This window comes from Nicotiana sylvestris, chromosome 7 (assembly GCF_000393655.2).
Source record: "Nicotiana sylvestris chromosome 7, ASM39365v2, whole genome shotgun sequence".
In the NCBI taxonomy this organism is placed as follows: Eukaryota; Viridiplantae; Streptophyta; class Magnoliopsida; order Solanales; family Solanaceae; genus Nicotiana; species Nicotiana sylvestris.
The window spans coordinates 41,460,511-41,486,869 of NC_091063.1; the positions used below are offsets into that span (position 1 = coordinate 41,460,511).

The 26,359-nt window shown below is 44.5% G+C and overlaps 1 protein-coding gene across 1 annotated transcript; it reads right to left on the bottom strand.

Moving 5' to 3' along the window:
• Positions 1-20,842: 20,842 nt before the first annotated feature.
• LOC138873037 (uncharacterized) lies at positions 20,843-21,415 on the bottom strand. The gene has a single exon (XM_070151467.1). The coding sequence runs from the start codon at positions 21,413-21,415 to the stop codon at positions 20,843-20,845; it is 573 nt and encodes a 190-aa protein (XP_070007568.1).
• Between the last annotated feature and the right edge of the window lie 4,944 nt (positions 21,416-26,359).

Genomic DNA, 26,359 nt, shown 5'->3' on the forward strand with positions numbered 1-26,359 from the left:
AATGTTTCCGAACTGCTTCTTCTGAGACGCGTTCTTTCTTCCTTTTGAATGTGCGCTTGCTTTGGCAGACTTCTGCTTCTTGGCGCTGGGGATTTTATTGTTTTTCCTGCTTGGGGCTTTCTGTTGTAACCTTCCGTCTTCAGGTGGGGCTACTGATTCCAACTCTAGAGCTGAAGTATTCCCGCATTATACTGGTGGGCGACCTAGAACTTAAAAGTATTCCCGCATTATACTGGTGGGCGACCTAGAACTTAAAAGTATTCCCGCATTATACTGGTGGGCGACCTAGAACTTAAAAGTATTCCCGCATTATACTGGTGGGCGACCTAGAACTTAAATGTATTCCCGCATTATACTGGTGGGCGACCTAGAACTTAAAAGTATTCCCGCATTATACTGGTGGGCGACCTAGAACTTAAATGTATTCCCGCATTATACTGGTGGGCGACCTAGAACTTAAATGTATTCCCGCATTATACTGGTGGGCGACCTAGAACTTAAAAGTATTCCCGCATTATACTGGTGGGCGACCTAGAACTTAAATGTATTCCCGCATTATACTGGTGGGCGACCTAGAACTTAAAAGTATTCCCGCATTATACTGGTGGGCGACCTAGAACTTAAAAGGTATTCCCGCATTATACTGGTGGGCGACCTAGAACTTAAATGTATTCCCGCATTATACTGGTGGGCGACCTAGAACTTAAAAGGTATTCCCGCATTATACTGGTGGGCGACCTAGAACTTAAAAGTATTCCCGCATTATACTGGTGGGCGACCTAGAACTTAAGAGTATTCCCGCATTATACTGGTGGGCGACCTAGAACTTAAATGTATTCCCGCATTATACTGGTGGGCGACCTAGAACTTAAAAGTATTCCCGCATTATACTGGTGGGCGACCTAGAACTTAAAAGTATTCCCGCATTATACTGGTGGGTGACCTAGAACTTAAAAGTATTGAAATTGTTTCCCCGTTCTTCCGAGAAAATTTTCGACAATCGGCAGAAAATTTTCTGCCCCGGTTTTTGGTGACTTCCATGGCATTGCATCTTGCTGCCCTCATCAATCCTCTGTTCCCCTGCAACAGACAAAAGGATTTAATTAGTTTTTATCGTGGTGGTAGAGGGTGCCTTTCTGGCGAGCAATTTTTCTCTCTTCCTCTTTTCTTGCTCTTTGTCCCCATAATTGGTTGGCGGGCAAAGTTGCCTGTTGGGGGTCTCTAGCCTGCTGGGGATTGGTTTTCAGTTTATCCCCTACTCTGCTTTCTCTTTAAACACATGATGTGGGAGTCTGCTTCTAACTCCCGAAACCACTCCCTTTTGGAGCTTACTTCTTCCAAAATTTCCGGGCACAATCACTGCATTGCCCGGGACCGGCCTTTAAGACTATTTATATTATCCTGCACTGGATGAATTCCCCTTTGGTTCCTGGTAGTAAGCTTTGAAAAATCCTTTAAAGACACTTTTTTTTAGGAAAAGAAATAAAGATATGGAAAAGAGAAAAACTTTCTGAACCAATATTTTGTGGGAGGAGACAATCCACAGAACTTATCTGGAGGACAAAACTGGTCCCCGTGATCATGGCGTGCACCATAGATTCCGACCCAGTCTATTTGTATCGATTGATCTGCTCGATGGTTTGACTTGCTGGGGATGATAAAGGAGTGTTCACTTCGTTTCGAATGTGGTAGCTTTGCTGATCTGTCTTGTCGCCTCATAGTGCCCTTCGAGGGGTTTTCACTAATGAGACTCTCTCTTTTCTCTCATCTCCCGGTGCCTTATGGTGCCTGTGAAGGTTTTCACCAATAAGACTCTCTCATTTCATAGCCCTCATCTTACATCGCCTCTCGGTGCCTGTGAAGGTTTTCACCGATAAGGCTCTCTCATTTTATTTCTTTCGAGGATCCGGGGTGTTGTAGATACGACCCTCTCTTCCGGGGATTCCTTTGACTATCAACTCATTCCTAGTCTTACGATCCTCTTCTTTGCTGGGGATCAGTGTATTACTCTTGGCCTTATTTGCCGGATTTGGTATCTCTCGAACATTGATCGGGAGGTCTTTTGGATGTTGATGTTGGTTCTGGTGTGGAGTTAAAGAAACGCTATGAAAAATGAAAATAATTTGATGGGTGATGTGCTACAACTTTTGGAATCAAACCTTTGTTGGAATTTTTAAAACATAACTTCTGCCCCAGTTTTCTTGCTTGGGGAATTTATTTATTTTTTACTCTTATGTTGTGCTACGTGCGTTACGCACGCTGTGTCTATTATGCACACTATGTACATTATGCATCCTATATTTATTATGATGCATACTATGACCGAGCCGTGAGGCGCCTACGTATCCTCTTTGAGGAATCAGGTCAAACGTAGTTCCCACGGTTTTGTATTTCTTATGATTTTATCTTCTTTTCTTTTTTTTTTCTTTTTTTTTCATGTCCTTTCCATTAGTGATTCCAAAAGAGGGGTATTGAAAGAATTTGCTTAAGGCTCAAAGGGGGAAGCAAGGGTTAAACAATGTTTGGGTAGAAGAAAGAATTGCCTCCGTCATCTCATTATCCAATAAATGCCAAATACAAACAAACAAACCGAATAATTGCCATAATTAAAGAAATTACGCATAATATCTCTTGACTGCATCTGAATTGATAGCCATGTCGACACATCTACCTTCGACATCTGTCAAACACAAAGCACCGTTGGACAATATTCTGGTCACGATATAAGGCCCTTGCCAATTTGGGGCGAATTTGCCTTTTGCCTCGACCTGATGTGGGAGGATCTTCTTTAATACCTGCTGCCCTACTTCAAACTTCCTGGGGCGCACCTTTTTATTATACGCTCTTGCCATTCTCTTCTGGTACAGCTGACCATGGCACACTGCTGCCAATCTTTTCTCATCTATCAGGCTCAACTGTTCCAAGCGAGCTTTGATCCATTCATCATCATCAATTCCGGCTTCAGCGACAATTCGGAGGGACGGAATTTCGACCTCCGCTGGTATCACGGCCTCAGTTCCGTATACCAACAAGTAAGGAGTTGTGCCTATGGAGGTCCGGACGGTAGTGCGGTACCCCAATAAAGCAAAGGGTAATTTCTCGTGCCACTGTCTGGACCCTTCCACCATTTTTCGCAGTATCTTCTTGATATTCTTATTGGCTGCTTCGACTGCTCCATTTGCCTTAGGACGATATGGGGTGGAATTGCGGTGTGTAATCTTGAATTGTTGGCATACCTCTCTCATCAAGCTGCTATTAAGATTCGCACCGTTATCCGTGATGATCACTTTTGGGATCCCAAATCTGCAGATGATATGGGAGTGAACAAAGTCCACCACTGCCTTCTTAGTTACTGATTTGAAGGTTTTAGCCTCAACCCATTTGGTGAAGTAATCAATGGTCACTAGAATGAACCTATGACCGTTGGACGCTGCTGGCTCGATGGGCCCAATGACATCCATGCCCCATGCTACAAACGGCCAGGGTGCTGACATCGTATGTAACTCTGTTGGCGGAGAATGAATCAAATCTCCATGTATCTGGCACTGATGGCATTTCCTTACGAAAGTGATACAGTCGTGTTCCATGGTTAGCCAATAACACCCTGTTCGAAGGATCTTTCTTGCCAATATATATCCGCTCATGTGTGGCCCACAAACTCCGGCATGTACTTCCGCCATAACCGTCGTTGCCTGCCCGGCATCTATGCATCTCAACAATCCCAAATCCGGGGTTCTTTTGTACAATACTCCTCCACTGAGGAAGAAACCATTCGACAAACGCCGAAGGGCTCTTTTTTGGTCCCCAAAAGCATGTTCTGGATATATCCCCATCCTGAGGTATTCCTTGATATCATGAAACCAGGGTTCGCCATCTGCTTCTTCTTCTACGGCATTGCAGTAGGCGTGCTGATCACGGACCTGGATGTGTAGAGGATCAACATACATTTTGTCAGGGTGGTGCAACATTGATGCTAAGGTGGCTAAGGCATCCGCAACCTCATTGTGAACTCTCGGGATGTGTTTGAACTTTACCGATCGAAATTTCTTGCTCAGATCATGCAAGCATTGTCGGTATGGTATGAGCTTTAGATCTCGTGTTTCCCATTCACCCTGAATTTGATGTACCAAGAGGTCCGAGTCTCCCAAGACCAAGACGTCTTGGACACCCATGTCAGCAGCCAAGCGCAGACCCAGAATGCAAGCCTCATATTCGGCCATATTGTTGGTGCAATAGAAGCGTAGTTGAGCCGTAACAGGATAATGCCGTCCTGTTTCAGAAATGAGTACTGCTCCTATTCCAACCCCTTTTGCGTTTGCAGCTCCATCGAAGAAAAGCTTCCAACCCGGTTCCTCGGGTAATTCCAACTCATTCGTATGCATCACCTCTTCGTCAGGAAAATACGTTCTTAAGGGCTCGTATTTTTCATCAACGGGATTCTCTGCCAAATGGTCTGCCAGTGCCTGGGCTTTCATGGCCGTCCTCGTCACGTAGATGATATCAAATTCTGTGAGCAGAATTTGCCATTTTGCTAACCTTCCCGTGGGCATAGGTTTCTGAAAGATATACTTCAACGGGTCCAAACGGGATATGAGATAAGTAGTGTATGAAGACAGGTAGTGCTTCAACTTCTGAGCTACCCAAGTTAGGGCGCAGCATGTTTTCTCGAGTTGAGTGTACTTGACCTCATGCACTGTGAATTTCTTGCTAAGATAGTAGATGGCCTGCTCCTTCCTTCCTGTGTCATCATGTTGCCCCAGTACACAACCAAATGAATTTTCCAAGACCGTCAGGTAAAGGATTAGGGGTTTCCCGGGCTTAGGTGGGACCAATACGGGTGGATTAGACAGATACCCTTTGATTTGGTCGAAGGCCTCCTGACACTCTGCTGTCCAACCTACTGCAGCATCCTTTCTCAGTAGCCGAAATATGGGCTCACAAGTTGTTGTGAGTTGAGCGATGAACCTGCTGATGTAATTGAGTCTACCCAGCAAACTCATTACCTCTGTTTTGTTCCTTGGCGGTGGCAAGTCTCGGATGGATTCAATTTTGGATGGGTCTAACTCAATCCCCCGTCGACTGACGATGAATCCTAGCAACTTTCCTGATGGAACCCCGAATGCGCATTTGGCCGGGTTAAGCTTGATATCATACCTCCGGAGTCTTTGGAAAAATCTCCTTAGGTCTGCCACATGGTCCTCCTGATGCCAAGATTTGATGATCACATCATCGACGTACACCTCTATTTCTTTGTGTATCATGTCATGAAACACAGCAGTCATTGCTCGCATGTACGTTGCCCCAGCGTTCTTTAACCCGAACGGCATTACCCGATAGCAGTAGGTTCCCCATGGCGTAATAAATGCTGTCTTCTCAGCATCCTCTTCGTCCATTAGGATCTGATGATAGCCCGCATAGCAATCCACAAAGGATCCGATCTCGCGCCCAGCGCAATTATCGATCAGGATATGAATGTTGGGTAGCGGAAAATTGTCCTTGGGACTTGCTTTGTTGAGGTTGCGGTAGTCGACACATACCCTGATTTTTCCATCCTTCTTAGGGACTGGTACCACATTGGCCAACCACACTCGGGATATCGAGTGACCCGAATGACCTTCGATTGCAACTGCTTAATCACTTCTTCTTTGATCTTTACACTCATTTCTGTTTTAAATTTCCTTAGTTTTTGCTTGACCGGAGGGTATGCCGGGTCAGTGGGCAATTTGTGAACCACTAAATCGGTGCTCAATCCAGGCATATCATCATATGACCATGCAAAAACATCTTTGAATTCCCTGAGAGTTTCGATCAATTCTGCTTTGACATTCGGCTCAATGTGGATGCTAATTTTGGTCTCTTGGATGTTATCAGCGTCTCCTAGGTTCACAGCCTCAGTGTCATTTAGGTTAGGCTTGGGTTTCTCTTCAAATTGGCACAGTTCTCGATTTATTTCTTCGAAGGCTTCCCCTTCGTCACATTCGGATTCATTATCACAAACGACCTCTTGCATCATTGAGTCAGATTCAGATTGATTTATTAGACTAGGTCGAAGATCCGCTGTGCATGCCATGTCATTAGGACCAGTAAAAAGAGAACTGTTCAGAAAGAAAAAGAACAAAACAAGAAATTAAAACGGGACAAAAGAAAAGAACTTTATTAAATTTGCAGGATAAAAGGGTTCACACTTTTACAAAACGAAAGTAAAATTGGGATTACACCCTTGAATAATCCGATCAAACAAACAAACAAACAAAACATTAATCAAAGCCTACTACCAAGACTCCCCTCGGACAGGAAGAGGAGTAACCGTCCAATTGTTGGTCTTGGCCTCAGGCCCCACAAATTGTATCTCTGCTCTGCTGGAACCCTCTCCAGCTTCCACCATACTGACATCCGCGAATAGTCTCTCAAAACTCTGATCCAGGTCTTCACTTATGCCGATCAAAGGTCCTCGAATCTTTGGGATCGCTGATCCCTTGGCACTAGCTTTAACAAAAGACCTTGAGAGGCGTGGCACTGGTTTAGGCAGAGACCAGACCCTCTTTTTCATTTTTCGCGCTTGCTTCCTGTCTGCTGCGGTTGGTTTGAACCCCAACCCGAAAGTTTCCAGATTCTTAGGAAGGGAGACAGGTTGGACTATCCATTGAAGTTCAACTCCCAGGCCTTTTCCCGGCACAAACCCATTACCCAGCATTTCTGATACCATCATGACTGTTGCGGCAGCCACCCTAGGGTGCGGGATGATTTCTCCTTCAGAAATTTTGTTGGCCGACCCTGTATCGAGAATCTGGTAGACCCAGGGACCCTTGTCATCAGTGGTCTCTATGAAAGGCACAATGGTTCCGCCCATGGTGCATGTTGTATCCTCGCCGTGCAACACGACCTCTTGTCTTTCCCACTCGAACTTCACTGTCTGATGTAGGGTGGAAGGCACCGCTTTAGCTGCGTGAATCCAGGGTCGTCCTAACAGCAAGTTGTAAGATACCGTGGCGTCCAATACCTGGAATTCCATGGTAAACAGGACCGGGCCAATGGTTAGTTCAAGTACAACATCCCCCACAGTGGCTGTTCCGTTTCCGTCAAACCCTCGGACACAGATGCTATTCTCCCGGATTCTTCCACGGTCAATCTTTAACTGGTCCAGGGTGGATAATGGACAAATATTGGCGCTTGAGCCGTTATCCACCAATACTCGGGTTACCACCGAGTCTTCACATTTGACAGCTAGGTATAGAGCTTTATTGTGCTCCGTTCCTTCCACTGGCAGGTCATCGTCTGAGAATGTCACTCTGTTCACCTCGAAAATCTTGCTGGCAATGGTTTCCAGGTGGTTTACAGAAATCTCACTGGGTACATGGGCCTCGTTCAATATCTTTAACAGGGCCCGACGATGTTCCTCGGAATGGAGGAGTAATGACAATAGTGAGATCTGGGCAGGTGTTTTTCTCAGCTGCTCAACCACAGAATAGTCTTGTACTTTCATCTTCCTCAGGAAGTCTTCAGCCTCTTCTTCTGACACTGGCTTCTTGGTCGCCACTGGGTTGGTTTTTCTTAACTCCACCGGAGCAAAACATCGACCTGATCGAGTCAGCCCTTGCGCTTCATAACTGACTTCTTCCACCTGTTTTCCTTGGTACGTCACCACTGCTTTTTCATATTTCCAGGGCACAGCCCTGCTGTCAAGCATTGGCAGTTGGACCACCGGCTTTATGGTCACCCGTTCTCTACATACCCCTTTCAACATGACTGCCGGTGTGGGCAGGATCCCTGGTATTACCAACTTGCTTGGCTCGGGTTTGCTTGCTATGACGGACGGGCTCTTCCCCCATATTACTACCGGCTTGACGCCTTCTCCCTGCGACTGTACATTTGTTCCTCCACTGGTTAAGACTTCTTTTGGGGCAGCTTGGATCATCATCACTGTTTGTGAGGGTTTTCTTAATTCTCCTCCCTCACACACCAACTCAATCATGTGAGTTTCGTGGTGCGCTGGCAGTGGGTTTTGGTTGATGTTAGGAGCCTCCGGTGTCTGGACCTCGATCTTATTGGTGTCAATAAGATCCTGTATGGCATGCCTTAACTTCCAACACTTCTCGGTATCGTGCCCGAGCATCCCTGAACAGTATTCACAACTGATTGAACGATCCAAATTCTAAGGTGGGGGATTTGGTTCCCGATTATGGACAGGACTAACCAAACCCAATTGCCGCAGCTTGTGGAACACAGCGGTGTAGGTTTCTCCCAGTTCGGTGAAGGTTCTTTGCTTCCGCAACCTGTCATTTCTGGCATCTGGATTTCCCCGGAAACCTGCCCCTGAAGGATTTCTATATGCCCTTGGTGGAGGGTAAGTGTTTTGTGGTGGTGCATATATGTTCTGGGGAGCCGGTGCGCGCCATTGTGGGCGAACCGGAGGCTGAGTGTATACCTGGGCTTGGTGTACGGAACAATGTGGTTCTCGAGGTGGATAGAAATTTTGTGGTGGGTTGTATGGGTAATTTGACCTGTGAGGCCTGGGTTGGTTGTAGTGCGGCCTGCCAGCCCTGGACCAACTGCCTGCCTCGATCGTGGCAACCTCTTCTTTCTTTCTTCTTAGCGCACCTCCCGTGCCGCTTTGAATAGCCTGGGTTGTGGCCTTAAGTGCCGAATAGTTTAAGATCTTGTCCGACCTCAAACCTTCTTCTATCATGACCCCTATTTTGACCACCTCGTTGAAAGATTTTCCAACCGTTGTCACCAAGTGACCAAAGTAGGTTGGATCCAATGTCTGCAAAAAGTAGTCTACCATCTCTCCCTCTCTCATGGGAGGATCGACCCTAGCTGCTTGTTCTCTCCAGCGGAACCCGAACTCGCGAAAACTTTCCCCGGGTTTCTTCCCAGTTCTCAGTAACGTGAGACGGTCAGGAACTATCTCCAGATTGTACTGGAAATGACCTGCAAAAGCCTGCGCCAGGTCATCCCACGTGTACCACCTGCTGAAATCCTGCCTGGTATACCATTCCAGTGCAGATCCGCTCAGACTTTGGCCGAAATAAGCTATCAAAAGCTCATCCTTGCCTCCTGCCCCTCTCATTTTGCTACAGAATCCCCGCAAATGTGCCATGGGATCACCGTGCCCTTCATATAAATCAAACTTGGGCATCTTGAACCCAGCCGGGAGTTGGACATCTGGGAAAGGGCACAGATCTTTGTATGCCACGCTGACTTGATTGCCCAGCCCGTGTAAGTTCCTGAAGGATTGCTCCAGGCTTTTGAACTTTCTCAACACTTCATCCTGTTCAGGGGCCTTAACCGGCTTCTCAACCTCTGCCGGTACTTCCAAATGGGGATTGTAAGCCTGTGGTTCCGGTGCGTGGAATGTAGGCTCAGGGGGATAGTATTGTGTATCGTGAGCCTGAAACAATGGCTCACTGGTCGTTCGCTGCAAAGGGGCTGATGCAGGTCCCACAAAAATGGGAATATTGGGTGTTGGGAGAGGTTGATGGGGTGGTGGAGCTTGGGAATCATGAGGGCTTCTTTCTTGATGATAGAGGGGATTTGGGCGGCTTGTGGAAGGGCCAGAGTGAGGGTACTCCGGCACGTGTCCCAGTGTCTCAGGGCTCTTTTGCGTTTTGGCCAGGGCTAGCTGCATTGCATGCATCTCTAGTCCCATCCTTTCAATCTTTTCCATTGCCTCTTTTAGCAACTGGCTCATCGGCCTTTCTTCCTCATTACTATTCTCAGAAGTAGTCATGCTTGTTGCTACCGGTCCTTTGGATCTGGTTTGGTATGAATGTGTTGCCAGAATTCTTTAACAACTAACTGTCTGGTATCAGACAACAACAAACTTTGTTAGTGTTAGAGCTTAACAGATTTGATCATAACACATAGAGGATGCAATGCACCTAGGCAGTTAACCGTTTCTACATGCTTTGCTTCAAACCACATGCGTCATCCCGGTTTGTTCATTCGTCTCTTTTTAGAGTATTCTGCGAAACCCTGCGTTTTATTCTATTTACATTTTCTTTTCTTTATTTATTGAAAGCGGTCGAATCTTATGGGGATTGCCTACGTATCACGTCCCCGCGTGAATCAGACCAGGCGTAGTTCTGCCTTAAAGTAAAGAAACACACAATTCTTGTGAAATCATTAAATTCATTCTCAAAATTTTGCTATTACAAATTACTTCAAGCAAGGAATAGCAATAGTACAGACTCCACAGTTCTTAACCCGTTTTGAAGAAAGGAAAACAACATATGGAAAAGCGACAAAGCCAAATAAACAGGACTCAACCAAAGATTAATTTTCCAACTTAGGGACCCGCGAGGCATCATTCGGCCTTTCCGCGGCCCTTGGTGTGAGGTCCCTCTGCAGGTTTTTCAGCTCATTCATGATTCGGTGGACGCAACCCATGATGGAAACAAGGAGGGTCTTTCGAGGCTTTTGCTCGTATGCCAGGCATCTCATGTAGATGTAATGCCCAATCTCGTCGATCTTTCCCCGAATGTTGTCCCTTTCCGCGAACAACTGCCTTATCTGTCGGTTCTTCAATCCTAGTGTTTGTGCCTTGCTGGCAAGCTGGTCCTGGAACATCTCCATCTGCCTTTCCATTCTGGTCATTGCCTCGTAACATCGCCTTCTGTCGGCTTGGGCATCTCGTGTTTGCTTGAAGATCCTCTCTTGAAGAGAGGCATTCGTTTCCCTTAATGTCCCGATGCTCAGTTCATAATCCCTTATGACTCGCTGCAGGCGCTGCCTCCGAGCTATCGCACCCTTTGCCCACTTGGTTCGCAATTTCGCTGTGCTGTCCCTGGCTTTTTCCAAATCTTCTCGGCATTCCGCAATCTGATCCTTTAACCCTGCTATCAATCTTTTATCTGCCTGGCTTCTCAGCTGGCTATTAGCCTCTTTTTTCATTCTCCGGATCTGAGCTTTGATGATCTCGCCTTCTCTGATTAACTGGTTCTTTTCTCCTTTGTGTGCAGCAGACTGTAATTGGCACTCAAACTTCATATCCTGGATTTGTTGCTTCAGTTTGCCTGCTTTGGCAAGATATTCCTGCTCTTTGGCCAACCAGCCCCACTGTTCTTGTGAGGATTGGGCAAATTCTTGCAGGTGAGGTCTTTTGGTCGGTCTTCCAGGTGATGTCTCCCCTTTGTACCAGGCCTGATACCCGGGCGAAACTTCCCCTTTTGCCTGATTCATTACACAAGTATTTGCTTCTAAGTATTGACATTGGCTCCAAATTTGACGAACCCTTGCTTCAGGAAACTGGCCGTCGGGACTGATCTCGATTACCTGGATGCTCAGATCCTCGTCTTTTGGCACTATCTGATACCTCCCAAGTTGCCTTAAAACCCGATGCGGCGCGTATGGTTGAATGCTCTTAAGTCCCATTAAGAGAAAATGGGGCCTGGCTGCTGGCATGTATATGACTTCGTCGATCGGTAACCATCCTAGCGCCCACTGTATTTGACTGGCGTTGAGGGTATGGAAATATGAGGTCCATGCTGTGACTCCTTCTGGTAGGTAGGTTTCATTAACTCTGGTATAGAACTCCTCTATGCAGGTCTTTCCAGCGGATCCATGGCTCAGAAACTGGGCTCGGTGACATAGGTGTTCGGTCATCCACATTTGCAACAACAAATTGCAACCCTCGAAAAAGCTTCCTCCGGCTTTGCAAGAAGTGAGTGCCCGGAATATATCAGATACTATCATGGGTGCCAACGTACTATCACTCTGTGTGAGCAACGTACTGACGACCCCTGCTATCTTTATGTCAATATTCCCGTCTTTTCTTGGGAATACCAGTAGTCCTAAGAAAGCTATCATGAAAGCAATCCGTCTATGTTCTTCCCACTTTTGGCGATTACCTTTGCTGCACAACTGGTTTTCTGGCTTGTCGAATCCTCCTATGTGACCATATCTTTGATATACGAAACTCATGCTGCAAAAACCTTTTGCCAAGTCAGGGTTATGAATTGTTCTGACTATCTTTAAAGAATCCAGGAACCTGTGTATTGCTACAGCTCTTGGAGCAATCAGATATTTGTGCCTCAAAGGAGTCTCAGTGCTGCCGATATACCCTGCTATTTCTTCTAAAGTTGGGGTAAGTTCAAAATCTGAGAAACGGAAGACATTGTGCGCAGGATCCCAGTGGGGGACTAGTGCCCTTATGATATCTCCTCGTGGCTTGATATCCAACAAACTCGTGAGGCCTTTCAGATACTTCTTGATTTCGTCATGCCCTTCTTTGCCCAAATCATTCCACCAGAGCCGCAATTGGAGGGGGATTTTATTCATGATTGAAAAGGGTTCATTCGGAATCGTGCTCATTCTGCACATTTATTAATAAGATTTAACAAACGACACTTATCCTGATAAAAACAAAATATATGCGATTTTTTGTGAATTTTGAATTTTCGTATATATATAAAAACTTTCCAAAGAAGTCAATAACGGAAAATATTTTGGATTTTTGTTTCGAAAACTGGGAGCCTGAAAGGACTTTTCTAGACCTTTAGCAAGACAAATATTTTGCCACAAATAAAGATATATATACATTTTGAAGTAAAGCAAAACTTTTGAATTTTTCATATATATATATATATATATATATATATATATATATATATATATATATATATATACATATATTTGCAACAAATAATAAAAGTAAAGACAACACAAGACTCTTTTTATTATTATTTTCATAAAAAAACCATTTTAAAGATAGGGTCTTTTTTTGACAAGAGAAACTATATATTTCTATTGATATTTTATTTTTGAAAGACAGAACAACGACTTTTCAAAATTTTGGCATAGTTTTGACAGTATTTGTTTTTTTTTTCTTTTTTTTTTTCAACAATAAACAATCAATTCCTAACCGTTATTTCCCTTTTTTTTCACAATATTCCAAATATTCAAACACCGGTCAGCATGCGGGTATGAGACAAATAAATGCACGGAAAATAATAGGATGCATCAGAATGGTCTTTTCATATCAGGTTGCTAGTCCTAGACGGACCCAACCCCTGTGTTGAGTCCCCTAAGTCATATGCAACATGATGCAAATAAGCGTTCCTACTAGGGATCCGGCATGAAGTCACGTTATTCTATGCTCAAAACCTGGGTCGGTGTTCTAGACAGTGTACCCGAGCGGACAACTCGAGTTGAGGAAGGAGCTCCTTTCCGGGAACCAAAAGGCCAGCCGGCTTAGAAACTTTCCGAGCCTCTTTTACTTAGGGTATGACACTAACAGAATAGGGAGTCTCAACCAGTGAGCACATCCCCGGAGGTAAGAAGAGAAAGGTTCCGGCACAGTTTATATACAGTTCAAATAATATCAAAGCGGTAACAGCAGCATTTAGCACATTAGTCTCAAAAACATGTAATAATCAGATAATAAATAAAGCCAAATAATAACAATTTATTCTAAGCTCGAATACTTAACCCTAAACCATTGGTTCTGGGTTAAGGAATCCCCAGCAGAGTCGCCAGAGCTGTCACACCTCCTTTTTCCGCACCAGAGAGGGTGCAAGGGAGTTTTTCCAATTAAAGGACAATCGAAACGGGATTTATTTATTTATTTCAGAGTCGCCACTTGGGAGATTTAGGGTGTCCCAAGTCACCAATTTTAATCCCGAAGCGAGGAAAATAATGACTCCATATTACAGTCTGCGTACCAGAAATCCGGATAAGGAATTCTGTTAACCCGGGAGAAGGTGTTAGGCATTCCCGAGTTCTGTGGTTCTAGCACGGTCGCTCAACTGTTATATTCGGCTTGATTATCTGATTTTATACAAGTCTGAACTTATGTGCAAAATTTAACTTTTAACCGCTTTTATCATTTACTGTTTTTATCAAGAATTGCAACGTTGTGAAAATGTATCTCGAACCGCGTTACAATCAATGTACCCGTGGTCGTCGACACACTTTGACTCCGTTGAGATTTGGATTTGGGTCACATCAATGTGCACCCGAGTTTAAGGAAATTAAATTATTAAAGGCGCGCCTAAAGCGACTAGCGTATTTATTTTGGGTAGGACCGTGGAATTTTACTAAACGGTCCATCCCGAAGTCTAAATAATTTTTAAAGCAAATATTTACTGAGGGCCCCGCAATTTGTATTTTATTTGGCGAGGCTCATCTCATTCTTATTTTTTTAAAAATGAATTTGCAACGTCATGGACACGCATCTCGAACCACGTCACAATCAATGTACCCGTGATTAGAAACACATTTCGAATCCGTCGAGATTTGGATTTGGGTCACATAAATGTGCACCCGAGTTTAGGAAGGTAAGGTTTATTAAAGCGTGTCCTAAAGAGACTAACGTGTTGTTATTTTAGGAGGGTTGTGAGATTTGCTAAACAACCCGTCCTGGAAACTAAATGCTTCAATAATTTACATTTAACAAGGGCCCCGCATCTGCGTGTTTTGTTTATTTTCATCGAGGCTCATCTCGTTCTTATTTTAAAAGGATATCCTATAGCAACTACGTTTCTTGTCGTGTTCGTCTCTATCAATTGAAAACGGTAGATAGTCCTAATTAATTACATGCTTGCAAGTTGTTTGTAATGGAATTCGGAAATTGCTTAACAACAAGTCGGGACCGAAGCTGCGTGCACAGTCGGCCAAACAAATAATCCTGGGCCCAAATCCAGCCCACGCGCGGTTGGCCAGACCTGGGCCACTGCTCGCTCGATGCGGGCCTGCCTGATCTGTCCTCGACCTGGGCTCGACCCTTGTGAGGTTGAGGCCGTGAACTTGTTCTGGGTTCTATTGGCGTGGTTTGTCAGTTATAAAAGGATCGCCTATTAAAGGGAAAGAAATTAACTAGTAGTGGATAGTTTTCATGCTTGGCCTACATTAAAGAATATACTGCACAGTTAAACTAAGTCTAAGATACAACCTATTACATTGGGAATATTTTCACCTAACAACATACATATATAAACTAACATTCAGCTAATCTACATTGATATATACTGGGCATACAGGCTACTTCCATTATCAAAACAGGAATGAAAACTATTATACAGTACATGATATCTAATGTAACAATCTGTGTATAAAAGTCACTCTTCAGGTCTTTTCTTTTGTATTCATGCTCAACTTTCCAATTATATTTGACAGAGTATTAGTCATGTACCTGGTATAGAGAAACAAAAGAAGAAGGAAATGATCAGCTGAGTGGTACGCAACAAGCACAGCAGCAGCAGATAAATGGCACAACACAGCAACAACCAAACAGCCACAAAGATGAAGTTCACACGTTGGTCGAGCAACAGACTAATAATCCCAGGAAGACAGGATAGGAAACAAAACCAGTCGAGAAAGGAAACAGAATATTTTGTGCTATAGCCACAGAAGTTCGATAACCACCAAGGCTCAGCAAATAACCAGCACAGTTTCGACAATCAAGGAGACTAAAACTCAAACCAACAGCACACAGAAAGCTCAGTGTAGCAACAATCACAGCAGAAGAAACACAGACTTCTCTTAATGGAACAAAGAACAATCCCAGTTAGGATAACCAACTTGGTTTCTTTGTGCAATTCTTGGACAGTGTTCAGTTACAGTATTTCTGGAAATTTCTTTCTGTTTTTTTTTTCAGTTTTCTTTAACTCACAAGACCTCTCTTCCAGACTAAAATTTCCAGCCTTTTCTCTCTTTTTCTGAAGACTAAAAGTCTAGCCTAAGACTCCAAACTCCAGCCCTCTCTTATGTTCTAAAACAGCTTCTTTATAAGCTAATCGACCTAGTGCAGCTAAGCTGCCTGCATCCTCAACTTTGCAGTCTGCCCATCCCTATTAAGCCCATCCTAAGCATCTTTTGATGCCAGCCCTTTTTGTTCCCCACGCCTGGCTTTCTTTAATCAAGAGTTATGGGTTCATTTTAGTATTCATTTTAAAATTCCCATGCTCTTATGTCTTGTTCCCCATTGGCATTAATTTAATCCCAAATTAGTACCCTACTTGTCAGCTCATTTAAACTAATCATTTTTGTTCTTTTCAAACCCCAGACTACCCTTGCTAGCCCTTGATTATCACTGCCCTGCCCATTGCAGTATCAGGGCACTTTGGGCTTTAACCATTCGATTTCAGAATTGCCCCAGCCTGGCTTTTTTAATTGCTTACAAGGTAGTTACAAACTAATATTCATAGGCAATGCCCAATTCAAACCACAATACAGGCTTATTAGTCATGCGACATTATTAGTTCGTTCGTTTCATTAGTTATAGAAAACTAATCGACGACATTTATCGAGTCGACTATACTAATTATAGCAGGTAATAATCAATCGCTCACATAAACAATACATTTAGGGACCTAAAGGGCATCAGTCAATTTTTGTTCAATTACTGGGGCCTATATGAGTTAACTTATCTGACGATTAAACTAATCGACGATCATGTTTATCACAGAGTACATTCAGAATCATACACAGAACACAATCGACCAAATAAAAAGGTCTTTACAGAGATGAAAGAAATCCGAATGAAAAAATAACAAAAAAAAATAACAAACAAACATAATGACACATGCTGACCACTTAATCAAAACTATCACAAAAGAAAGGAAAACTTACCGAAAATGTTTAAATCAAACAGACCCAAATCTGATTCAACTTCGAACTTTTGAGGCCGAACAAACTTTAACCAGGGTGTTCTCACATGAGAACACCTTGATTAAGGTCTATTAGACCTCAAACCCTTGTCAAGACTGGCCGGGTTCCCCAGGTGCATGTGTTTCAAGTTCTGGATTTTCAGATCTGGATTTTTAGGAGTTGTGGGTAGATTCGGACCAAACCAAGCTTGGTTTGGTCACGGGGAAGGTCAGGGGGTGTCTGGTATGAAGATGGGGTAACTTGGCATAGGTACGGGTTCGACTCAAATCTTCAAATGAAGATTCGAGACGAACGAAAGTGATTAGAGGCAAATGGATAGTAGATCTATGTTCAGGAGAGGGAGGGGGTCTTAGGGTGTTCAGGAGGCGGTCACCGGCGTTCGTGCCGCCGGGTTCTGGAGAAAGGGAAGCTAGGGCGGCTACTAGGGTTTGGGGGGGGCTTCAGTGTTTGGATGAAGACGATGAGTGGGGGGGTTCGGATAGGGGCGTGGGGTATGATAGGAGGCTTATATACGGGGAGGCTGATTCAATCCTGGCCGTTGGATTGATTAAAATTGATGGCCAGGATTGGGGAGGCTAGACCATACGGTGCCGTTTGGTTAATCGAGGGGTCGGTCAAAAAACGGGAATGGGTCGGGTCATGAGGGCTAATAAGGGCCATCGGATCAATGGAAATGAACGGCCCAGATTAACCGTCCCTGAAACGACGTCGTTTCAGGAGGTGCCTGGGCAGGCCTGGTCTGGACCGGACTTGTGCTGGTTTGGGCCCATTTTTTGTTTTATTTCCTGGGCCTAACCCGATTTTCAATCCCTCTTTTTGTTTTCTATTTTATTTTTTTCTTTTAAAACAAAAATGAAATAACAAACAATAAAATAATGAAATTAAAACCAACAACAATGCAACATTTTAACACAATTATCACAAAAAATATTTCGGTAAGTTAACTAAAAGCCTAGAACGAACGATGCACATATATTTTTTGAATTTTCTTTTACTGACCGAATTATGGTTTAATCACCCTGACATGCATATTTTGTATTTTGTTTGTTAATGATTAAATGCAAAATGGACAGATCCACAAATGACTAACAACACATGTCACGAAAAACTCGAACAATTGTACAGCGAAATCATTTGTCACTATTTTTATTTTCTTTTGGAGCGATTGCTCGTAAAGCAAAAATCACGTGCTTACACCAGGTCGTAGGGCTACGAGAAGAGTGAAGGCTCCTACCCTCTCTTTTCGTCAATCAGGTGCATCGTCGGGGTCTCTACTCACTACGACTACAGGCAAGTCTATATAGATTGTTGCTTCTTCTCAGACCCAGTCCCTACGCAGACCTAGACGGCTGGCGGTTGCCTCATCTGTGGAGACTTCGACTTCTACTGTACTACACTTAGTGGACAAATCATCGACCAGTGAGGAGGAGAAGGCTCCGCTAAAAAGGCGGAGAGTAGAGGTCAACGACGTGACAGTTGGAGCTGAAGGGTCAACAAGGGGCAATCATGAGCTGGCCACGGCTGCATCTGAAGGCGACGTGAGTTTGAACATTGAGACTTTGCCACCTGTAAATATTGTAGAAACTGCTCTTTCGCGCGAAGTCATCGTCAAAGAAAGGGGCGAGCAGAGGCGGCGGAGGCCGTTCCGAGGAGCTATCCGTCAATTTCAGGGTAGGCTGACGTTCCTTCATCAGTCGAGGAGAGAGGGAAGGCTATGGCCTTAGACGGCTATGAAACCGGTTTCGACATCGACCCCGAAGAAGTACAGATGTTCAATGAGGGGTTTACTCGGGTAGACCTGAGGACGGAAGGATCTACTCGCACCATATTCATTCCCTTGGACAGCGACTTATTGGTGAATACAGAGAGCGTGGTTCCTTCTTTGGGTCCTCTTTGCTCTAGCGCCGAGGACAGGACTTTACATATATTTGATGGTGTCGCTCTATCGTTAGGCATATCCGGAATGGCTTTGAGGGAAAGTTTTTGTTGTTGTTATTTGTTCTCGCACCTTGCGTTCTTTCTCTTTCTTTTTTGTTTTTACTGACTTTTTATTCTGTTCTTCCTTTTTCCATTAGACCCTCATTTTGGAGATTGAGAGCACCCGCTGAGAAGAGAAGTGGAGGGCTATTTTCAAGAGAATAGAGTCGAAGTATCAAGAGTACCTCGCCAAGCACCGCGAGATGTGCGCCCGATTTGGTGCCGATGGTAATTTCCAGTCTCTTAGGGACGAATTAAAGCTGAAGGATGATGAACTCGTGAGGGTCATTGGCATTATAGTGAGCTTGAGGAGGCGCTTAGATTCAAGGAGGACGAGCTCGAAGTGAGCAAGGGGGTCGTGGTTGAGTGTGTCGACCTTCAAGCTTAAGTGGCATCCCTGCGGGCCGAACTTGACCCGAGCTCGATCAGAGCTAATGACTTAAGTGATGGGTTGGTCAAAAAAGAGGCAGAGTTGGAGAGGGCCAAGGAGGCCAGGGCAGCGTCTGTGGTGAAAGTGGCGGCACTAGAAGATACTATCCACATCTTCCGATCTAAGCGGACAAGTGATGTAGAGACGGTCAGGCTTAGGGAGGCAAGGCTTGACGAGCAGATTGGTGGGCTTGAGAAAGAGGTTTCAGACCTTAATGAGTGGATCGACGTTCTTGAGGCCGTAAAGGTGCAGCTACTGGCTCGACCATCTTCATCTAGCACTTCCACCTATCCCGATGTTCCACGGGCTCAATTGGACATATTCAGGGACTTGATGATAGCGGGGAGAGTTTCCGAGGCTATGTTTGAGGATGCTGGCGCTAAGGCACGCATAGCTCGGGTCGCATGTGGTTATGATCCTGCTACGCCGGGGGTAGTAACGGTGAAGATGACTTGGACGGCTTTGAGTCAGGTGACTGGTATAAGGACGAATACCTAATGACAAGGACGATGGTGGGGGCGATACTGCCGAGTAATGCATTTTGTAATCTTTTGTGTTTACTTTTGTGGGCGTCTGCTCGGCCCTTGTAAGATACCTCTTGATTTGAAATGCGATTTTTGCTGTTTATTTTCGAGTCTTCTATTTTTTCCTTGAATATTTACCTTAATTGATTGACTTGATTAAAAGAACTGTCTTGGTAGGTGTTAGCTCGAACGTGATCGAGTGTCTTTGATTAGTTCGAGCAAAGTCAAACGTCGCCATAATTAACTCGAACAAGGTTAACTGTTAATTAAATTCAAGCTAGGTACGAGCGAGGTTGAATGTTACTCTTAATAAATTTGAACGGGGTCGAGAGCGAGTTAAATTCGAGCGAGGTCGAATGTTACTCTTAATTAATTCGAAGAAGGTCGAAAGTGGGCTAAATTCGAGCGAGATCGAATGTTACTCTTAATTAATTCCAACAAGGTCGAAAGCGAGTTAAATTCGAGTGAGGTCGAATGTCACCCTTAATTAATTCAAATGAGGTCGAATGTGACTTGATTCAAATGAGATCGAATGTTACTCTTAATTAATTCGAACGAGGTCGAAAGCGAGTTAAATTCAAGCGAGGTCAAATGTTACTCTTAATTAATTCGAATGAGTCGAAAGCAAGTTAAATTCAAGCGAGGTCAAATATTACTCTTAATTAATTCGAACAAGGTCAAAAGCGATTTAAATTCGAGCAGGATCGAATGTTACTCTTAATTAATTCGAACGAGGTCGAGTGTGCATTGATTCGAGCTAGATCGAATGTTACTCTTAATTAATTCAAACGAGGTCGAAAGCAAGTTAAATTCGAGTGAGGTCAAATGTTACTCTTAATTAATTCGAACAAGGTCGAAAGCGAGTTAAATTTGAGTGAGGTCGAATGTCACCCTTAATTAATTCGAACAAGGTCGAATGTGAGTTGATTCGAGCTAGGTCGAATGTTACTCTTAATTGGTGCAGCGTTAAGCTTGGTGGAGACATAGGCGAACATCATGTACTTCTATGCTTTGCTTATGTATACTGGAGAAGTTATACATGTTTTTTGGGCTGGTATTCTCGTCCCAGTCTATCTAGTCCCTTCATCGGTTGATCTGAAGAAGTGTTCAAGTGGTCGGGCAATAAACTGACTAACTTACATTCTCACCCCGCTCGTGCTTAGCTTCGAAATGTACTCCTCATCGCCTCGTTAAAAACCACCCCGAGAAAACCCAATTGGGACAAAACTCGGATGAGGAAAAAAGAGTACGGCTTGGAGAACATTTTTCCTTATAAGTTGAAGTACTTGAGGTGGGCGATGTTCTAGTTGTTTGGTAGTAGTTTTCCTTCCATCATTTCCAATTGAAATGACCCTTTGCTTGCTGTTGGTGTAATTTTGTATGGGTCGTCCCAGTTTGTTCCTGGCTTTCCTTCCCGTGGATCCATGCTCGCTTGTGTTTTGGCCTTGAGTACGTAGTCCCCGACTTTGAGTGTTCTGACCTTAGCTTTTTTGTTGTAGTATCGCTCTGCTTGTTGTTTCTGGGCGACCATCCTTATGTAAGCCATGTCTCTTCCTTTTGCAGCCTTATTGAGGTCTTGCCTCATGCTCTCGTAGTTTCCGGACCCTCTCTCACGGGAGTACCTTAGACTTGGTTCTTCGACCTCGACTAGTATTACTGCATCAGTCCCATAGACTAGTGAGTAGAGCGTCTCTCCTGTGCTTGTTTTTGGCGTTGTGCGGTATGCCCATAACACTTCCGGCAGTAGTTTCAGCCATAGTCCCTTGGCATTCTCGAGCTTTTTCTCCATAATATTCAGTATTGATTTGTTGGAGGATTCAGCTTGCCCATTGCCCGTGGGATGGTATGCATGGAGAGTATCCTTTTGATATACCATTTCTCGAAGAACTCGGCGATCGTTTTTCGAGTGAATTGAGGTCCGTTGTCACAACTGATTTATTTGGGGAGGCCGAAGCGGCACACAATATTCCTCCATATGAAGGCGATCACCTCTTGCTTGTGTATTTGGGCGAAGGCACCTGCTTCTACCCACTTGAAAAAATAGTCAGTTAAAACTAAAAGAAATCATACATTACCTCGTCCTGCTAGGAGGGGGCCGATGATGTCCATTCCCCATTTGATGAAAGGCCAAGGCGAGGTGACTGAGTGGAGGTGCTCGTTTGCTTGGTAGATCATGGGGTTGTATTTTGGCATTGTTCGCATTTTTTTACGAAGTCGGCGACCTCTTTTTTCATGGTGGGCCAGTTGTAGTCTGCTCGTATTGAGGCTTCTGACTAAAGCTCAATTGCCAAAATGAGCTCCGTAGTGACCTTCGTGGACTTCTTCTAGAACGCGTCGTGTCTTGTTTGGATATAAGCATTTTGCTAAGGGACCACCATATGTTCTTTTGTACAGGTCGTTGTTTATGACGTTGTACCTGGCCGCCTGCATTCGAAGCTTTTTGGCTTTTTTTATCATCTGAGAGCATGTCGTCCTGCAAATATGTAACAATATAATTATGCAAGTCCCAAGTTAGGTTTATAGTTCGTACCTTGATTTGATCGATCGATGAGTGGAGGAGAGTGACCACGTTCCCTTCTCCATTTTATGCGTTTAGTGGCTGCTGCTAGTTTGGCAAGGCCATCTACTTCGATATTCTGCGCTTGAGGGATTTGGTCGAGCTGGCATTCATCGAATTCGGGCAACAGTTTGTAGATCTCGGCCTGATATTTTTGTAGTCTTTGTTCCTTGATTTGAAAGTCCCCGTGACTTGATTGACAACGAGCTGAGAGTCGTAGCGTGGGATGACTCACTTCGCTCTGTACTTGAGTGCTAATTTTAGTCCTGCAACTACAGCCTTATACTCGGCCTCATTGTTAGTCATATCTTGGCATCTTATGGACTAGCGAATTACTTCGCCTGTTGGGACCTCGAGCACGAGTCCCAGTACAGACCCTGATGCATTAGAGTCACCATCAGTGTAAAAAATCCATAGGTCATGTATTTTGGGAGAGGTACAGGCGGCATCTCTTTCGACTTCAGGTATTATTTTTGTGCTGAAGTCGGCGAGCACTTGTGATTTTATCGTCATTCGCGACTGATAGGTTATATCATGCTCGCTCATATCTATGGCCCATTTAGCTAATCTGCCCGGCAGCTCGGGTTTATGCAGAATACTCCATAGGGGAAATGTTGTGACCACCGAGATGGGGTGGCACTGGAAATAGGGTCTAAGCTTTCGTGAAGCTATGACCAAAGCCAGGGCCAGCTTCTCGAGGTGTAGATACCTCGTCTTAGCATAAACCAAGATTTTGCTAATATAATAGATAGGAGATTGCGTACCTTTGTTTTCTCGAACCAAGACCGCACTCACCGCCACATCGGACACGGGCCCGGTAAATGAGGAGACGTTCTCCAGGATCTACTTTAGCGAGTAGTGGGGCAAAGATAGGTACGCCTTTAACTCTTTCAAGGCATCGACACACTCGGAGTTTCATTGGAGTCCATTTTCCTTCTTGAGTATGCCAAAAATATTATGGCACCTGTCGGAGGACCATGAGATGAATCTTGACGGGGTGGCTATATGACCGTTTAGCTTTTGTACCTGTTTCTTACTGGTTATTCCTTCTATAGCTTTGATTTGGTTGCGGTTGACCTTGATGCCTCGTTGTGATACAAAGAAGCCGAGGAACTTTCCTGAGGTTACGCCGAGTACGTGTCTAAGAAGCTTAATAGTTCGTGCCCGACCGTTGCATCAATGAGCTGGTCAATATGGGGTAGTGGGAATGAGTCTTTCGGGCATGCTTTGTTCAGATCCGCGAAGTCCACGCATGTCCGCCATTTTTCGTTCTTTTTTTTCACCATGACCACATTAGCAACCCATTGAGGGTACTTTGATTCTTTGATAGAACCATTTTCCAGCAGTTTTTCGACCTCCTCGCGGACCGCATCATTTATTATGGAATTGAACTTCCGCCTAACTTGTCGTACTGAGGGGTACAATGGGTCGACGTTCAACTTGTGTGTCGCTATCTCTTTCGGGATGCCCGACAGATATGCATGGGAAAAGGCAAACAAATCTACATTGTTAGCTAAAAATTGGTGGAAGTTACCTGGCTCCTGAAGCTTGTGGCCGGTGTAGGCCTTTTTGCTGTGGTCCTCTTTGTCGAGTTGTACTGGGTCAAGATCCTCTACGGTTGATCCCGTGGCCTCTATGATTCCGGGGTCCCTGATGACATATTTCCCTTCGTAACCACCCGACCTCGACCCTATTAATTGTTATGCTTTCTTAGCTTGCCCTTCAATTGCTGGGTGTATGTGCAATCTTGGGCGATGCGATAACATTCTTGGGAAGTGGGTTGCTATCCTCGGATGCTGAACACTCCCCAAAGGGGGGGAAATTTAATGACTTGGTATAAGCTGGAGGGGACAACTTTCATGGCATGTATCTAGGGTCGTCCTATGATGGCGTTGTACGCCGTGTCTTGATCCATGATGTGGAATGTGGTCTCCAAAGTGACGCCGCCAGCCAGGATGGTTAGCGTAATTTACCCAGACATCTGCTCAACTGCATTGTTAAAACCCATCAGTGTGATGCAATGTGGCACTATACTATTCTTGAGTTTCATTTGCGCGAGAACTAGAGAGTGGATAATGCACGCGCCACTTCCATCATCGACCATAAAACGTTTCACATCAGTATCTAAAATGCATAAAGTAATAACAATGGTGTCATAGTGAGGAAAGACCAAACCGTGGGTATCCAACTTATCGAAGATGATACTTTCTTTGAGTTCGTCGTACCGTTCATAAGTGATTGTCCATTTTAGCTTGTGGGTGGTCATGAATTTTACACTATTGATTGACGCATCGTCGCCCTCTCTGATGATCATTTGGATGGTTCGAGCTGGAGAAGGCGATTTTGGCAGACCCTGGTGCTGTTTACGTCCTCGAGCAAAGTTTGCCCTTTCTCGATCGCTCAAGAGTTCCTTCAGATGTCCTTGGTGAAGCATATTCACGACCTCTTGCCTTCAAGCGATGCAGTACTTGGTTTTGTGACCTCGTTCCTGGTAGAACTTGTAGAGGGCATTTGACTTTCTGGTGTTTGGGTCGGATCTCATCTTCTGCGGCCACTTCACTTTTGGGCCGAGCCTCTCCAGGGCATAGGCTATTTCTGAGGGAGAAACACAAAAATTTTGTAGCAAGGGGGCATAGCTCTCTTACTTCGGTGAGTCCCTATTTGTGGCCTATATGGGCCGTCTCCGTGGTGGGGAGGCGGGATGATTGCAGCTCTGACATATGGTTGTTGTCATTTACGGTGGGGTTGCGAGCCTGCATGGCCCCTTCTATTTTTGTTTTTCCGATCTTTATTGGATTCCATTTGCATTGAGGTCAACCGTTGAGTTGACCCGTTGAGGTCGTCTTTGTTAGTTCGTACTTCGGCGCAGTAGGAGTTGTGTATCTCGTCCCAAGTGGTCGTGCGATATTTCATGAGTCGGCTCAACAACGTTTTGGTCACTTTTGAGTCGCTCCTGTTTAATCCATTCTAATAAGCTGCTACTGCCATTCCTTATTATATATTTGGTAAGGTCATCCTCACACAGTTGAATCGGGCGAGGAGGTCTCTCAGCATTTCACCAGGTGACTGTTTAATGATGAATATGTCATTCACCCTCGCCTCTGCTTTCTTAGCCCCGGCATGGGCAGTTACAAACTTGTCGGCCATTTCCTCGAATGTCTCTATGGAGCGTGCAGGCAGCTATGCATACCAAGTTAAAGCTCCCCCAATGAGGGTTTCACCAAACTTCTTCAACAATATGGAAGACACTTATTTTTTAGTGAGGTCATTGCCTTTTATTGCGGTGGCGTAGTGGGTCATATGACCCTCACGGTCCGTCGTACCGTCATATACTTTTAGGTACGACAACATTTTGAAGGTTTTGGGTACAGCGTGAGGTGCAGCTTCATCACTGTATGGCTGCTCAACAAACCGACTAGCATCCTTTTATGGTAAGAGTTTTGGGGCGACTGGTATTTTGTCTACCCTTTCTTGGTGCTCTTTCATTTGGTCACGGAGCAGGTTGTTCTCATTTTCCATCTCCTCCATCTTTCTCAAAATGGCCATGAGGGTGTTGTCACATGTATTATTAACGTTGTGAGTAATACCTGTTACGGGAAGAGGGTCATGCTGCTCATCTGTCAATGGTGCGATGCAAACTCTCGCATTCTATCTATTCGTCCTTTGGGCGAGTTTTTCAAGGATACTGGTTAGCGTGTTCGTCAACCACGCTTCGAGCAGCTTTTTCACCGCTGGTGGTGCCTCTTCCATTGTGGACGTAGAGGACCCCTTTCCGTGTGAGGTTGTGATGCTACCGTGTGGAAGGGGTGAACCACTCCACATGGGGGAGGCGTTTGGTGTCACATCCTCAGCATCTATTTCAGTGACCTCGTTGATGGTGTTTAGGAGGTTGGCAGTAATGTTGGCCACTGCCTTCATCCTTTCTTCTCCATTACCTGCCATGTTAAACTATGCACGCAAGAAAAAACAAGATTTGGTGTTGTGTTCTTTTAGATCTGAATGGCAATAAGACTTTGACTAGGAAATCCCCACAGGGGGCGCAAAATTGTTTGACCATAAAATAATAATCTTTGGTTAAACTAATTAATCAGTTATTAAAGCTTATTAATCCTAGTTAAAGCTAGTAAGTACAGATCTTAGACTAATGATGTGAAAAGAAAGTGGGCAGTGGAGAAACAAATTTAATGTGTAAGTATTAAATGTGTTGAATTTAATAATATGTTATAAGTATCAGGTGTTAAATAGCAATAAATGACACTAAAT

Coding starts and splice junctions, on each gene's coding strand:
- LOC138873037 (XM_070151467.1), bottom strand. CDS start 21,415: ATGGTATATCAAAAGGATACTCTCCATGCATACCATCCCACGGGCAAT.